The 16,909-nt window shown below is 39.4% G+C and overlaps 2 protein-coding genes across 5 annotated transcripts in view; one reads left to right on the top strand and one right to left on the bottom strand.

The window, feature by feature from the left end:
* Window positions 1-16,909, bottom strand: part of SHC4 (SHC adaptor protein 4) — a 159,848-nt gene that overhangs the window by 38,384 nt on the left and 104,555 nt on the right. For all 4 annotated transcript variants that reach the window (XM_055098722.2, XM_055098721.2, XM_055098720.2 and 1 more), the window contains 2 exons: window positions 8,282-8,335; window positions 3,983-4,034 (listed from right to left, as the gene is read on the bottom strand). In XM_055098722.2, coding sequence (XP_054954697.1) covers window positions 3,983-4,034; window positions 8,282-8,335 — 106 coding nt within the window. The remainder of the gene's footprint in view (window positions 1-3,982; window positions 4,035-8,281; window positions 8,336-16,909) is intronic.
* Window positions 14,083-15,991, top strand: EID1 (EP300 interacting inhibitor of differentiation 1). The gene has a single exon (XM_003831488.6). It carries the CDS (start codon window positions 14,363-14,365, stop codon window positions 14,924-14,926), a length of 564 nt encoding a protein of 187 aa, XP_003831536.1. The 5' UTR covers window positions 14,083-14,362; the 3' UTR covers window positions 14,927-15,991.

Below are 16,909 nucleotides of genomic sequence, written 5' to 3' on the forward strand. Positions count from 1 at the left end.
TGGTGCCTTGCCATGTTCTTTTGTGTGCTCAGGACGTAGAATCTGTCCATCCACTTAATGGCTGGGTAATCTTAGGAAAACCGCCTTATTTTTCTCACCTCCAGTGTTTTCTTCTATTTAAAAAAAGGAATGATATGTTTACATACTCCCTAGGGCTGCTGTGAGGATGAAATGAGATAATGCAGATGGAGTACTGAAAATGCCCGGCACATAGTAAGCATGCAATAAATGGTAGCCATTTTTCTTTGCCTATTTTTTTTACTAGATTATTTGTTTGTTTCTTCTATTTATGAGAATTTCTGTTTCTTTAGTGGCAACATCACTCCACATCACACAGAATAGTAATAATAGCTACCATTTATTGCCTAGGTGCTATAAGCCAGGTATTGAAATATTTGCATTGCATATGATATCTCATTAAATCCTCAGGAACATCTGATTCCTATTTCTCCATCAATCTAAATATCTAAATAGTCATCAAGTACTATTAGTTCACAATTTGATCCAAACTGTTCCTTCCTCCTCCAGTGCCATTTAGAACATTACACTGCTGCCCGCGACTAATGAGATGTCCTCTAAATTGAATTCTATCATTCCAGGTGGCTTTTCTGCTTTCCAATACCAATACCACTTTCTTTTTTTTTTGAGACAGAGTCTTGCTCTGTCGCCCAGGCTGGAGTGCAGTGGCGTGATCTTGGCTCACTGCAAGCTCCGCCTCCTGGGTTCACACCATTCTCCTGCCTCAGCCTCCCGAGTAGCTGGGACTACAGGTGCCCACCACCACACCCAGCTAATTTTTTGTATTTTTAGTAGAGACGGGGTTTCACCGTGTTAGCCAGGATGGTCTCCATCTCCTGACCTCGTGATCCGCCCGCCTCGGCCTCCCACAGTGCTGGCATTACAGGCGTGAGCCACCGCGCCCGGCCTCCAATACCACTTTTAAAGACACAACTGCCAGAAAAATGATCATTTAGTAATTTCAGAATAGCAAAACATAATAATATTTTTAAAGCTCAAAATATTTGATGGCTCCAGTGACCTCCTGGCCAGTATTCAAAGTCCCCCCACAATCTGTCTCTGGTCTATCTTTTCAGCTGTGGGACCCCTACTTCCACTCTTTCCTTTCTCTGCAACCCCGCCTTTACACGCACATTCACACAACCTGCAAACACTTGGCTGTAAGCTCTCATTACACTGCTCTTTCACCTGTGTCTTTTTTGACTTACTCCACAAATCCCAAGCATCTACTACGTTTTAGGCACTGTTCTCTAGGCATCCCTCTTTCTCTATGCACATCTTATGGATTATGTTTCTCCCTCTTACTAAATGATAATACCATGGTGGGATTTTCCTTCCATAATCATTAATAATTATTTGTGTATTCAAAAGCTGTGTCATCGCCTCTTTGCGGGCACTGTCAGTCCAAGGGCTCAGGTCGGGGGAAAAGATTTAGCACTAGAGGACTGTGTGCAAGGAGGAGGTATGTTGAGAACACAGTGTCTTCTCACAGGATTTTTATAGCCAAGCTATATGAGAAAGAACGAGGAGATCAGAAAAGGAGGAAGAGGTGACAGAGACATATTAACTTTTAAAGCCAAGAAAACTGCCCTATGTTACTAAGTTATCTTCTTGGACACACCCATTTTCCTATAGGAAAGAAAGATGTAATACGGGAGGAAAGAAAACTATGCTTCCCATGTGTTACGCAGATGTTATTATTCCCACTTAAAAGATAAGGAAATCAAGGTTTGAGGTGGTGAAACAATCTGCCTCACATCGTACAGTGATATGATGAAATAATCACGATTCCAACCCAGTCTTTCTGACTCCAGCATCAATCTTATTTCCTATACACAGGCTGATGGCTAAAGAAAGAAAAAACTGAAACCTTGATTTGGACTGTTTCTGTCCCTCACCTCCCATCCAGGACCTCGCTCAACAGTTCTCATGAATGCCTTCTCAAAATCCCCATGCCAGGATCCCCAGGGGTCCTCTTCAAGCAGCTCAGCTCTGACAAATGACTCAGGCACCAGAACAGGGGCTTTAAAGTGAATGTGCTGCATCATAATTTTCTCTGCCTCTCCTGTTTCACTTAAGCAAGGGGAGAGCTTTGCAGGCATGTGGATCCTTCTTGGCCATTACCCTTAGCAACAACATTAATCTTTGAACTCTTCACCATCATTTACATGCCCAGAGATATTCTGTGACTGATGGCAAAGTTACTAAACATCTAGATTTCCTGATGTATTTTTTTCTTCCTTTCACCCTGTCATTTCCATGTTAAGACAAAAAGTGTTGTTGTTCAGAGGCCTTCCCAGAAATAGCAAGCAGTTATTATTTAGGGACGTTCAGGCAGGGATGAGAAGAAGTTGCCCTTTTCTGGTATCCTTTGTTGTGCCCTGTTCCTACATTCCCACTGCCCCATTCACTAGTTCCTGTCTCTCCTGCACACTCTTTGACCATGATTCATTCTTCTTATTTAGTTTAGAGTGGGTCAGTTTTAATGGAGTATTTCATACTGTTTATCCTCTGTTCCTTCCTTTTCATCTTTTTGCTGCCACATTCTTTTGGCAAACATTTGCTGAGGATCTACTATGTGCCAGGCTCTGTGCCAGCAGCTGGGCTTCATCATTTCATTTCTGACAATCACAATAGCTTCCAAATGGATATCCTTGCCTTAAGTTTCTCCCTGAATCCATCTACTACATCCTGCTGCCAAACCAATCTGTCTAAACTCTACTTTGTAAACAGTACTCTCCACCCATCTGCCCATGGGATTAAGTCCCTACTCATTAGCTCTCTCGTGTCTGTCCTATAGATGCCTTTTACGCTTTTACATTGTGAGGTCCAGGGTGTTCTATTTATTTACTCCCCAACATTCCATGTACATTTCCACCTCGGTGTCTTATAGCTCTCTAAATTTTCAAGTCCTATTCCATGTCCACTTAATAAATGTTTGGGGGCAAACTCCATCCCTGGGACAGCAGAGGATGTGGCCCAACCAATACGTTCTAGTTAAGGAGGAACCTAACACTTCTCCCTAAGAGGAGTCTGAATGTCCCAGCGTTAGGGATGAGAAGCAATACTAACCATGTGACCTTGCTAAATCCTGAAACAAGAATTCCCATCAAATCACTCTTCCATTCACTCAGTCATTCAATAAAATAGTTTTTGAGTATCGCCTATATGCTAGGCATCATGGTGAGTGCTAGGGAACAACAGCGAGTAAGAGAAACAGGTTCCTGCCCTCATGAAGATTTTAGCCTAGTAGAAAGGACACATTAAACATACAAACAAGTGCAATATGTGAGTAAATAAAATATTAGGTTGGTGCAAAGGTAATTGCAGTTTTTGCCATTAAAAGCAATGGCAAACTGTGATTACTTTTGCACTAACCTATAATAGAAATGTGGAGTGTTAATGAAAAGAGAAATAAGTGTTGTGATGCAGCAAGGTAGGAAATGCTACTGGAGACAGGAGGTGCTATCAAAGAAGGTCTCTGAAGAAGAGGCATTTAAGCTGAAATCCATATGATGAAGTCAAGCATTCAAAGAGATAATACAGGCTCTTGAACAGCAAGTACACAGACACACAGACACACACACAGACACACACACACACCAAAGCCAATGCAGGCCAATAACCTCACTCCTCACTGGCTTTGATCTTACATGTAATTCATTTGTCCAGTGGGGATGTGACAGCCAGCCCCCTCTATCATAACCATAATAGCTTCTCTTTTGATAGCTAAGCCTTTGGTTTGTGGATCTTTAAAATGATTTAAATTTCATCTACATAGTTTTTCTACTTTGCTCTGCTAACAGGGCAATTTATTTCCAACTCAAATTTGCATAATATTTCTAGAATCCAGTATAGCACCCTAGTGATAGTCATCACTCTGTACATTGAAAATAACTGTTGGTTACTTTTTAGAGTTGGTATATACCAGCTCTTTAAAAAATCTGTAAGTTGCTTTCCATACCTCGTTGATTAACTGGATCTTTAGCTACGTAGGCAACATAGTCTGTAGTATCCTATAAAAAAGGGAAAATGACTGTATTTAAAACGGATGAACTGTACTGTTGAAAGAAACATATATTTTGGACATGATACTGAGGCAAGGACTTAAATACAAATGTTTTTTATTTAAAGAGACAAGAAAAGCATTGTAAAAGGGAACATAAACAAATATACACCATATAGTTTAACAATTATGGAGTCCATGTTCTCTGTCCCTTGGGGAAAGAATTGGAAAATTAAAAATTTAGAGGCAGACTGTCATTAAGAATAAAAGAGAAAGCAGATAGGGAACATGTTAGGACATATTCTTTAAAAATGGCTAGAGACTATGATGCTGTCCTAGGTTGAAAGTTGAAATATCAGGGATTATGCAATCACAAAAGTGACATAAACTAAGATAGGGTATCATGATCTCCTGTTGTCCAAACATATACCACATACATCAGAAAGTAAGTTGACTAAAGAGACATGTTGGATTTTGTGGTTGTTAGCTTGCTTGTATGCAGTGTAAGTTAACTTAAGGGATAATAAAGTGAAAATACAAGGAATTTATTTGATCAATATACAGAAAAGAAAAATCATTTTAAAAAAAAGAGAACCCCTGAAAAACTTAAGAAGTTCAAAAAGAGATGCACTGCTGACTTCGTAAAAACAAACCAACAAAACGCTACTTGGTAATTCCAGCTTTTATTGAAAACAGTAAGCTGATGAATGATAAGGTTTTAATAATTAAAGATGCTTTTTGTTATCTAAGTTCTCGGGAAAAAATACACACAATGCCGTTTGCAGATTAGAAGTATGACTCTCTAGAGGGAAGATGCAATCAACTGGCAGGAAATAAAAGCCCATGTTTGTAATACCCTCAAGGATAATCACTTAATAACCCACAATGAATCACACAGGAAGTGGATCTCAGGGTCAGCATAACTCGTCTTGGGCAATTAAAGAAAATAATAACACATACCTGAGTAAATTTCTCTTACGCAAAAAGAAAAAAGGTTTTAAATATCCTCTAAATAAATAAGGCCATATCCTTGGGCTTTGTTTTATATGAATTTAGAAGGAAAGCCACAATTGCTGGGGACTTTGCCACTCTTATTCAAGTGAAGAGGTGGTCTGATGCCAGCCATGCTGTCTGGTAGGTCCAATTATGGGAAAGAGGCTGAGACCTCTCCAGACCTCAGTTTTCTCATTTTCAAAACAGCCTCCAACATTGGCATAGTTCTAAAATTCTATAGCTGTAAACATTTGGGAGAATTTACAGAATGCTAAAAGTAAAGCACAAATAGCAGGGGAAAATATGTTTAAATGTATTTAATTTTTGACATACTCACAATGCATTTTTTAAGTGGAGAAAGTATATATAGTTATAGAGGCATTACCAACAACTGTTTTCAGGGCTGACGGATGGAAAACAACTGTTTTTGCAAAGAGAGTAAAAATGAGGGTGAGCAAAGGCCAAGAGATGAGAAGACTATTCATTATTTTTGAAATTTTGGGGGAAATCTTGTAGAAAGATTACTATGTTGGACCTCAGGGACTTTTAAGTCAGCTTCCTACCCTTGTACACAGTTCGCTGTGAAGCTGTAAACGATCTCAGTTAATATCCTAAAACAAATATGGGTATGTGTTAGCAATTGTGGTAGTAGTTACTTCTTGTGACTGTGTGCCAGGAACTGCGCTAACACTAACCATGTATCATTTCACTTAATTCCCACAACACTGTCAGGCAATAGGGATTATCCTCCATTTACATATGAGGACTCTGGAGTTTAGGGAGTTTAAATAAGTCACGTCTACTTGACTCCAAAGCCTGGCAGTACATAATACTGCCTCCCTGACCTGATGGTAAAACTTCATAGAGATGATTTCTAATGCCAATGCTTAGGGTGGCTCCAGACTTCTATTTTACTAGACAGGTGCTTTAACCAACCAAGCCATGGCACCGCCGCCAGATTTCTACTTTAAATTAGAATCAACAGGCTTTCTCACCAGCTTTAGAGAGCACAGAGGTGCTCTCAATGCAGCAGGTACAAACTTTCCCATAGTGGCCACAAATTATTTAATGTTTGTTTTTTATAGGAACAGTGGTTTGGTCAGTTTAAAGAACTAAAGGCACATGAAGAGAGTATGAAAAAAATTAAGATTCTGGAGAACAATAACAGAAATCATTCAGGGCATGCCTTGAGTAAATGAGTGTTTGCGCACCAATTCTAACATGATGACAACCCTTGAGAAATTTAGGGCAAATGCCAATAATTATTTTTCACACTACATGTATAAACACTACTTTAAATCTCTTAAGAAAAGTATTTGAGTTCCTTCATGGATGACTGAGCTAGGAAGAAGAGAAAGTGCTGGTATTTTTCAGCCTGGATTCAGTTGACCCTCCCTGCCAGCCACCATCCTTGGTGTTGCTATTGAGGCCAGATTACAAGGCTGGATGGAAAAGAGTCCAGATAGGCTCTTGGGCTCAGATAGCAGCTGCTAAGCACCAGACACCTTGTATGTCCCTTGTTTGCTAATGGGAATTCACAATTAGGCATCTGTGGAATTTCTTGGGGAAAAGGTGGAACTCTTAACATTTGGTTTACTTTTAAAAATGGCAGCATCATGGAACTAATATATAATAGTTATTTGAAAATAACTATACCCCAGGCTAAAAGATGAGGAAGTAGTAAAGCTTAAAGGGGAAATTGAATATCCATTAATTAGAAAACAAGGGTTTGAAATCCTGTAAAGGCTGCTTTTCTTCCATATGCTTCATGAGCCAAGATCGTGCCACTGCACTCCAGCCTGAGTGACAAGAGTAAGACGCCATCTCAAAAAAATAAAAATAAAAAAATAAAAAAGCATGTCTTGGTTTGACATGCTTAAATACTTTGGGTCATTGGCAGCCAATGTGAAGACAAGTAATTATTGAGGTGTTTTTAAGAATTGGCTAATTTAAATAACATTTAGCTATATATTTTATACACAGGTAAGTTACACCAACACCCAAGAGGAAGAACCTGCTTAAATACTTTAGATGCCAGTAAATGAAGCAATGATTACAGAGTAACTTCAGAACTTTACTTCCTTTTAGGATATACAATTATTTCTCCCCCATTGAATATTTAGCAAAAAGTTTAAAACAAATGAAAACTACCATGGTATCAGCTGCCAGATTTAGTTTTTAGCATCCTCTATATCTTTCTTGGGTTTCTAGGTTACTGTCCTATCATTTATGACTCTACATTTTATTCCTCAATTACAGGTGAAAACTAAATGTGGTGGATAGAAAACAATCAATGGTTAAACTGAATTGTATTGGTTCGTTCCTGAAGGATATAATCTTTTCTTTAAAAAATGCTTTCCAGAAAAGAAGGTAATACATTCTGAGTAAGAACAAGGTCTGTGTATGTTCCCCCTGCTTTCTTGACATGACTGATGTTTAACCATTATGAAAGTCATACTCCATCCTCTTCTAACCTTTCATCAAAACATATGGAAGATTAGAAGAGGAAAGAGTACAATAAAAAGACCAATAATGTCACAGAGTGGCAAAAGTATTCTTCTACTCCCTCAGTTTAAACAGATTTGCTTCTTGCTCAGTTGCAGGCTCCCTAGCTTCAAAGCCCCTCTCCTTTTGCTGTGGTCCAGAAATGGTGCAGTAGGGAGTCAAGGAATGACACTCCATTCTGCAGAGTAGGCTTGGAGAAATCCTGTACAATTTCTGGGAAGTGAGTATCACATGACCCCATCTTGGTAGAGAAGAACTACAAGTTCTCTCTCCCCAGCTCAGCATTTCCTCCATGAGTTCCTGCAAACCTGGTTGCTCATTCCAGATTAGACTTAGTTGACTTGGTTGATATATCAAGTCCAGTTGATTAGTAAAGTGTTCCAGAAACTCTGTGTTGAGAAGAATTCTAAGGAAGGATTGAGCAACACATGTATGACATACTTGCTTTTCATGACCTAGATATTATCAACAAGAAGCTTATTAGATGATAACTCCATGGCTAATAACACAATGGAGCACTACTAGCTCATCTACTAATCCAAGTATTTTAAAATTTAATAATAGGAAATGTTTGCCTAAAGCAAATATTTTATTATCTGCTACATGTAGCTATTCACAGACTGTAACAGTATGTTAGGAAAAGACATGTAGTGGCTAATATGGTTTATGTAAAAGTTATTTTATTTTATTATCATCCAGCCCCAAATGTCAAGAAGTTATTTTAACTCATAAAAAGAACTTCTGTGAATCCATACTTACAGGATCCCCTCCAGAGGCAAATGAAATAGACTGCATATGATGATTTGCAATAATCTGAAAAACATAAACATGTATGCTAATATAAATTGTTATTTCTAGTTATATACAGTCTAACAGTAATAGACATACATTTGTTTGGTTTTTGCCTGATCAGCATCCCTTTGAAAAACACCCAACCTACACTCTATAATAATCTCATTTAAACCACGAGATTCTGATGATTTGTGATGCCCATCTCACTGTCCACCCAGGTGGAACATTATCTAGGGCTAGCCAATCAGAAAATACCATCTCTCTGGATACAGCAGAGCCAATCAATGTATTTTGGGAAGAACTGAAATGAATAATAGGAGAGAAAGCATCTCACTCTGCCATTAAAAACTATGTAAGCCCAAAGCTTCTAGGGGCCATATTATGCTGCCATGTGAGAAAAGTCTGCTGGAATATGAAGCTTTTCTTCTGATGAAAATCGGAACTGAGAACTAAAAATAGGAAAAAAGTCTGGTGGTAACATTTGTTCCATCACTTTAACCAATATATTTCACCCTCTCCCTTTATATTTTTGTTTCTTTTTGCAAAAGTTAGTTTGAATTTGATTTCAGTCATTCACTACTAAATGTATCCTGAGTAAGGCACTAACATTAGGACTTCTAATATGAGTAAGAATCGCCAAGTAAACCGCATTAATTAGCTAAGAAGATTGTCTTCTATTTGAGAGTCTAGGATTGCTTGTTTGCAAACCACAGTGTAATGACCATTTGCAGAGACATATTTGTCATGCTATTTTGAAGGTTCATTAAAACACCAACTATGCACCTATTGACTAATCCTGCTTTCAAAATTGTGTGACAGAATCTACCAAAGCTGATTATATAAGATGACCAGCAATTTTATTCCTAGACGTATATCCAACACAATTGTGTAAATATGTGCAACAAAAAATATTCTCAAAGAAGACAATAACTGCCCTGTTCATAACAGCCCTAAATTGGAAACAATTCCAATGATGACTATTGTAATATTCAAATGGTGGCATACTATATAGCAGCAACATGTTTGCTGAGCAAAAGAAGTCTAACACAAAGAATATATACTGCATGGCTTAATTTATATGAAGTTCAAAACTAGGCAAAATTATGGTATTTGAAATCAGAACAGTGGTTATTTCTGGAGCACAGGAAGAAGGGGCAAAAGATTTTCTGGGATTGCTGGAGTTTCTTGATCTGAATATTGGTTATACAACTGTTCATTTTGTGATAATTATTATGGACTTATTATCTGTGTACTTGTCTACATTTATATTTCAGTAAAAACAAAGTCAATATACAAAGATCAATGTCATTCCCATATATCAACAATAGTCGGCCGGGCGCAGTGGCTCACGCCTGTAATCCCAACCCTTTGGGAGGCCGTGGCGGGCGGATCATGAGGTCAGGAGATTGAGACCATCCTAGCTAACACAGTGAAACCCCATCTCTACTAAAAATACAAAAAATTAGCTGGGCGTGGTGGGCACCTGTAGTCCCCGCTACTCAGGAGGCTGAGGCAGGAGAATGGTGTGAACCCGGGAGGCGGAGCTTGCAGTGAGCCGAGATCATGCCACCGCACTCCAGCCTGGGCTACAGAGTACGACTCCATCTCAAAAAAAAAAAAAAAAAAGAAAAATAGCCAATTAGACACTGTATTTTGGGGAGAAAGGTACATTTTGTAAGAGTACTTTAGTACAAAACTAATAAGAATCATGTAATGCTTTTTGGAAAACTTCATTGAAGAGTATAAATAAGATCTGAACAAGTAGAAAGATATATATCACTTTCATGGATGAGAAGATGGTATTACAAAGGTGTCGATCCTACCCCAGATTAATTTACAAATTCCATGCAATTCCAATAAAAATGCTTCTAAAATTCATATGGAAGAATAAATGTGCAAGAAGAGCTAAAGCAAATTTTAAAAGAACAGATGCATAAGAATTCCCTTATCAGATAATAAGAAATATTATAATATCATATTCAAGATGCTCCTAAATTCATATGAAAGAATAAATGCACAAGAAGAGTTAGCGCAGTTTTTTAAAGAACAAAGACAAAATATTCCTCATCAAACAGCAAGATATAAAACTGTAGAAATGTCACAAGAATTCAAAGTCTAAAAATAGACTCATGTATTTAAGAACTTTTAGTCTATGATAAATCTGACACCAAGCAGCAGTCAGCCAGAAATCATTTGTCCATGGTGAGGAGAACTAAAGCAGGGGCTCCCGACTCCCCTGGCCAGAGACCAGTACCAGTCCGTGGCCTGTTAGGAACCGGGCTGCAGAGCAGGAGGTGAGCAGTGGATGAGCAAGAGAAGCTTCATGTGTATGTACTGCTGCTCCCTGTTGCTCACATTACTGTCTGAGTTCCGTCTCCTGTCAGATCAGCGGCGGCATTAGATTCTTATAGGAGAATGAACCCTATTGTGAACTACACATACGAGGGATCTAGGTTGCATGCTCCTTATGAGAATCTAATGCTTGATGACCTGAGGTAGAGCTGAGGTGGTGACGCTAGTGCTGGGGAGTGGCTGCAAATACAGATTAACAATAGCAGAGAGGTTTGACTGCACAGAGACCATAATAAATCAATTGCTTGCAGACTCATATCAAAACCCTATCGGTAAGTAGCAAGTGACATTTAAGTTGCATCTGGTGGCAGGCTACATAGTGGCAAGTGAGTTGATGTACTTCAGTTGTACAGCTGCAGCTGATGGCAGGCTTTAAGTCTGAATCCGACTATTTTAGTTTGTGCCTGGCCCGCCCATTATTTTATTTACCACTCCCATCCATGTCTCTTTCCTGCACCGTGCACTTTCTTGGTCACAGTTTTGGTAAGCCCATAAGCTAACCCTAGCCAAAATGAGTAAAAAACAAACTTCACTGGAGAGGTTCTTTGAAAAGGGGGAAAGATCCAGTGATGAGACTGCAGAAGACTTTAAGACTGCCAACAAAAAGAAAGCTGCATTTAAAAGAAAATACCAAGAGTCCTACTTAAAATACCAGTTCATTGCAACAGGTGATTCACATTATCCAAGCTTGCTTTGCATAACATGTAGCAAGTGGCTAACAAAGCCATGAAGCCTTCTAAACTGCTTTGTCACATGGAGACCACACACCCTGCATTAATACTAAGCCTTTGGAGTTTTTCAAAAGAAAACAATGTGAACACAAAGAATAGAAGCAATTATTGAAGGCCACCACTTCATCAGATGTGTTTGCACTGAGAGCATCATTCTTAGTGGCTAACCACATTGCTAAAGCTAAGAAGTCCTTTACTATTGGTGAAGAGTTGATCCTGCCTGCTTCTAAGGACATTTGTCATGAACTTTCAGGAGAGGCTGCAGTTCAAAAGGTGGCATGTGTTCCTCTTTTGGCTAGCACCACAACTAGATGAACTGATGAAATATCAGAGGATAATGAGGCACAATTGTTAGAAAGGAACAATGCTTTTTTTGTGTGATATATTTTGCAGGAGGATGTGAATGAGGATATGTTATATGCACTTTTGTTGCCAACCAGCACCAAAGATGCAGAACTATTCAAGTCTTTGAATGATTACATATCAGGAAAGTGGAATCAGTCATTTTGCATCGGTATATGCACGGGTGGAGCAGCTGCCATGACTGGATGGCATTTTGGTTTCACTACTCAGGTCAAAGAGGTCGCTTCTGAATGTGAGTCTATGCACCGTGTCATCCATAGAGAAATGATGGCTAGTCAGAAAATGTCACCTGAACTTAACAACATTTTGCAATATGTGCTTAAAATTATCAACCATATTATACATGCCCTTAACTCACATCTGTTTGTGCAGCTCTGTAAGGAGATGGATGCAGAGCACACACATCTTCTCTTACACACAGAAGTGAGATGGCTTTCTAAAGGTAGATCACTGGCCAGAGTTTTTGAGTTAAGAGAGCTGCTTCAGAGATTTCTTTGTAGAAAAACAGTCACCATTGGCGGCACATTTCAGTGACACAGAATGGGTCACAAAAAAACTTGCTTACTTGTGTGACATATTCAACCTGCTCAGTGAACTCTGTCACTTCAGGGACGAACAACAACTGCGTTCAACTTGGCAGATAAGGTGGCTGCATTCAAAGCCAAACTGGAATCATGCGGGTGACAAATGAACACTGGGATTTCTGACATTTCAAACATTAGCAGAGATTTTGAAAGAGACTGAGCCAGGTTCTTCTTTCTCCCAGCTGGTGCATGATCACCTATCTCAGCTTTCAAAATATTTTGAGCATTACTTCCTGTATTAGTCATGGTTCTCTAGAAGCACAGAACTAATGGAATAGATATATACATATATATATACACACACACACACGTATATACACATACACACATACATATACACATATATATGTTTATATATGTAAAGGGGAGTTCATTAAGTATTAACTCACATGATCACAAGGTCCTACAATAGGCTGTCTGCAGGCTAAGGAGAGAGGAGAGCCAGTCCGAGTTCTGAAACTGAAGAACTTGGGAATCCAATGTTCGAGGGCAGGAAGCATCCAACACAGGAGAAAGATTTAGGCTGGGAGGCTAGGCCAGTCTCTCTTTTCACATTTTTCTGCCTGCTTATATTCTAGCCAAGCTGGCAGCTGATTAGATTGTGCCCAGCCAGATTAAGGATGGGTCTGCCTTTCGCAGCCCACTGACTCAAATGTTAATCTCCTTTGGCAACACCCTCACAGACACACCAAGGATCAATACTTGTATCCTTCAATCCAATCAAGTTGACACTCAGTATTAACCATCACACTTCTCATCCACAAAAGACGGAATGGATCTGTGACCCATTTGTGAATAAGCCAGGTGAATCCACTTTGTCCACGCTAGAAGAGGATCAACTGCTTGATACTGCAAATGACGGTGGCTTTAAAAGTATGTTTGAGACAACTTCAAATCTCCATACGTTCTCGATTAAAGTCAAGGCGGAACATCCTGAGATTGCCACAAAAGTACTGAAAAGCCTCCTTCCATTTTCAACATCCTATCTTTGTGAGGCAGGATTTTCCACAGTAACAGCAACCAAAATGAGATTACAGAATAGACCGGACATAAGGAACACACCTCGGGTGTCACTGTGTCTCATCACCCCCAGATGGGACCATCTAGTTGCAGGAAAACAAGCTCAGGGCTCCCACTGATTCTACATTATGGTGAGTTGTATAATTCTACATAACTATAATGTAATAATAATAGAAATAAAGTGCAGAATAAATGAAATGTGCTTGAATCCTGTAAGTATACACAGTCATATAATTCATATAAGTATATACAACTTAAAAGCTGAGGCTTTTAAGTTGAAGGTAAAAACAGGTAAAACATGTTTTTAAAAAACACACAAAATAGTATTTTGCTATGAATACATAAAGATACATGTAAATGCAAATAAAAAGAATTCAAAGAATACACACCGCATTGCTAATAGTGGAAAGATACCTCCCAGGCGAAAAGAAATGGGACCAAGTATTTCTTCACTATAACTAAAAAAAAAAAAAGTACAATATATCTCTTGTTTGTGAATTTAACTTTTTAAATGAAAACACTAAAAGGACAAAATGGATTAGTTCTTAATATGCTGATCTGTGGTTATGGATGTTGTCTGGTTTGGAGACGTGGATTTACAAGTCATCAGTACATCGGTAAATTGCCCAGGGGAGGAGGAAGCGGGGGAAGGAGCATTAAATGTTACGAAGGCCATGTAAGGTTATTTTCCGGTTTGCAGCATTACAAGCAGCAGTAGGGTTAAGTAACACAGAAACTGTTACGCTCTTGCATGCAGGGTCCCTAGATACGAAGTTCGAATCGATGGAAACGTAGCTCAAAAGGCGACGCCAACACCCCAGAGAAAACACTGAGCTACTCCAACCACAATGGCCCGCCAAGCAGGAGGCGGTACCTGAGGACCCCGCCTGCGCGCGGGGTTACGCAAGCGCGCAGCCTTTGCGCACGCGCACGCACGCACGGCCGCGCAGCATCTGTCTTGCTGGAAGCTTTTTCCTAGAGGTTGAGCGGTTTGCACAATGTCGGAAATGGCTGAGTTGTCCGAGCTCTATGAAGAGAGCAGTGACCTGCAGATGGATGTGATGCCTGGCGAGGGTGACCTTCCGCAGATGGAGGTAGGCAGCGGGAGCCGGGAGCTATCCCTGCGTCCCTCCCGCAGCGGGGCCCAACAGCTCGAGGAGGAAGGCCCAATGGAGGAGGAGGAGGCCCAGCCAATGGCGGCGCCAGAGGGGAAACGGAGCCTTGCTAACGGGCCCAACGCTGGGGAGCAGCCAGGCCAGGTGGCGGGCGCAGACTTCGAGAGCGAGGACGAGGGCGAGGAATTTGATGACTGGGAGGACGACTACGACTATCCCGAAGAGGAGCAGCTTAGTGGTGCCGGCTACAGAGTATCAGCCGCTCTTGAAGAAGCCGACAAGATGTTTCTGAGAACAAGAGAACCAGCCCTGGATGGCGGGTTTCAGATGCATTATGAGAAGACCCCGTTTGATCAGTTAGCTTTTATCGAAGAGCTTTTTTCACTGATGGTTGTCAATCGTCTGACCGAAGAACTCGGCTGTGATGAGATTATTGATAGAGAGTAGTTAGATGCTGTTAAAAGAGGAGGAAACTACTTGAGGAGGGACCCAACTTTCCGCTATCTTTTGGGTTCATTCCAAATAGTTTTGTGCCATTGAAAAACTTGACCTTCAAAAAAATTTGTTTTTCAGAATAGAAGACAATAGGACAGTGACTGCACAGTTGTGAAAAAGGAAGAGAATCATTAAAGAAAAAGAAAAAAGATTTTAAGACCGTTGAAATCAGTTATCAAGAATGTCCTAAAACACCTATGGCTTTGACTTTGTTATTGATCCAGATTATTTTCCTTGCATTGGGGAAAATATCTTTCATATTTGTTTGCTGTAAAGATGGTTTTGCAAGAATAAGTCATGACCAAGACAAACTGCCAATACAAAAGCCCACTGATACTAATTATATAATGAGAAAAAAATGTATCCAACTAGGACACATATCTTTTGAGTTATTTGGACTGAAAGCTTAAGAAAACTTGGAAAATTCTATTTTGTGATCTAGTCAAGCCACAGTTATCAAAGGCTACATTTTCAGTGTAAGATAAATGGATGAGTAAACTCAAATATGTATCACGTGTGCTTTGTATCTTAAGATGTGTTTCCAAGAGCATCTGAAATTTTGTTTGTACATGTATCTTGATCATTTATAAAGCCACTGTGATCTGTAAATCAAGAAAATCCATTGTCATAACCATTTTTAAAAGTCAAAAATTAAGACATCCTTAATTAAAAAGTTTCAAATCTAGACACTAAATGTGTGTGAATGTACAAAGAAAACAAACCATTGCTTATGCTGTTATATACTAGAGAAATTTTGTTTTGCTTGCTGTTTTAACTTGACAGATGAAGGACTTTAGTTGAACTTCATATTGTAAGAACTGTTAATAAAAGTTGTCAAGTAAAAAGCCCTATATCTAAAAAGACTTTATGAACAGTTATTCTATCAACTTTTAAAGGTTTTAAACCTGCCCAGAAATTACCTTGGTATCTGAAGTTTCCCTCTGTCTCCTCCTCTAATTAAGCTTGTTATTTGTTATGCACCAGCATTGGAGATAATAAAATTTCTTGTTCTGTGTATTTTGTTTGGCTAATAGTATTGCATACATACTTTCTCTGTATACTACTTTCTATTGTATGTGTTAACCAGTATTAAGGGAAAATGATCCAGCTTCAGCTATCTAATTCACAAATTAATTTCTGGAAATTAAACTTTGTAAATTAAGTTTTTGCCTATAAGAATTTGCTGGTCTGGGAAAACCTGCCCTATCAATGAGTATGTTGCCGTGGTTACCTTACTAAGATGCTGAAGTTCTAGGAGAGTAATGATTACATCAGAAGGCTAGGTTCAGCAAAATAAGTGTATCAGCAGGTTTTATCATGATCAGTAAAAAGGTTCCAAATGCTTCTGCTCCATTATAGCAGTAAAGAACGAATATCCAATGCAACAGGACAATTCAGAGCCTTATTTATTTTATGGTCATCCTGTCTTTTGGGGAGAGAGATCTGTAAAAGATAGGACTGTGACAAGGCTGATCAGAATTGCTCAGACACTAGCTGGGTTAGGAGGGAGAGATGGTGGAAGTAAAATGTTGGTGCTTAGACTTAATCCTACTGCCTCTTCCACTGCTTTCTCAATTAGTGTGCAGCTACGGTCAGATGAGTGTGGATAGGTAATTAATTGCATGCATGATGTAAATTAGTGTGGGTGGGGGTATGCTAGTGCACAATAAACTGGCTGGTTGTATTTACCTCCAGATCTTTATCAGGAAAGTTTATCTTTACTAGGAAAGATAAACTCTTGGAAAAAAAAATCTGAGGTCCACAAACTAGAAGGTTGTGATTCTGTTTCTCTCTGGGACTGAGTAGGGCAAAGAGGTGGGGGTGGGAAACACTATTCCATCTGAAGGCCCATCTTGGGGAGAAAAACCTGGGCTCTGCAATTGACTCGGTTGTTTTTCAGTCTTAAAAATAGGCAGTAAGCTGAGAGACAATGAA

This window comes from Pan paniscus, chromosome 16 (genome assembly GCF_029289425.2).
Source record: "Pan paniscus chromosome 16, NHGRI_mPanPan1-v2.0_pri, whole genome shotgun sequence".
Lineage (NCBI taxonomy): Eukaryota > Metazoa > Chordata > Mammalia > Primates > Hominidae > Pan > Pan paniscus.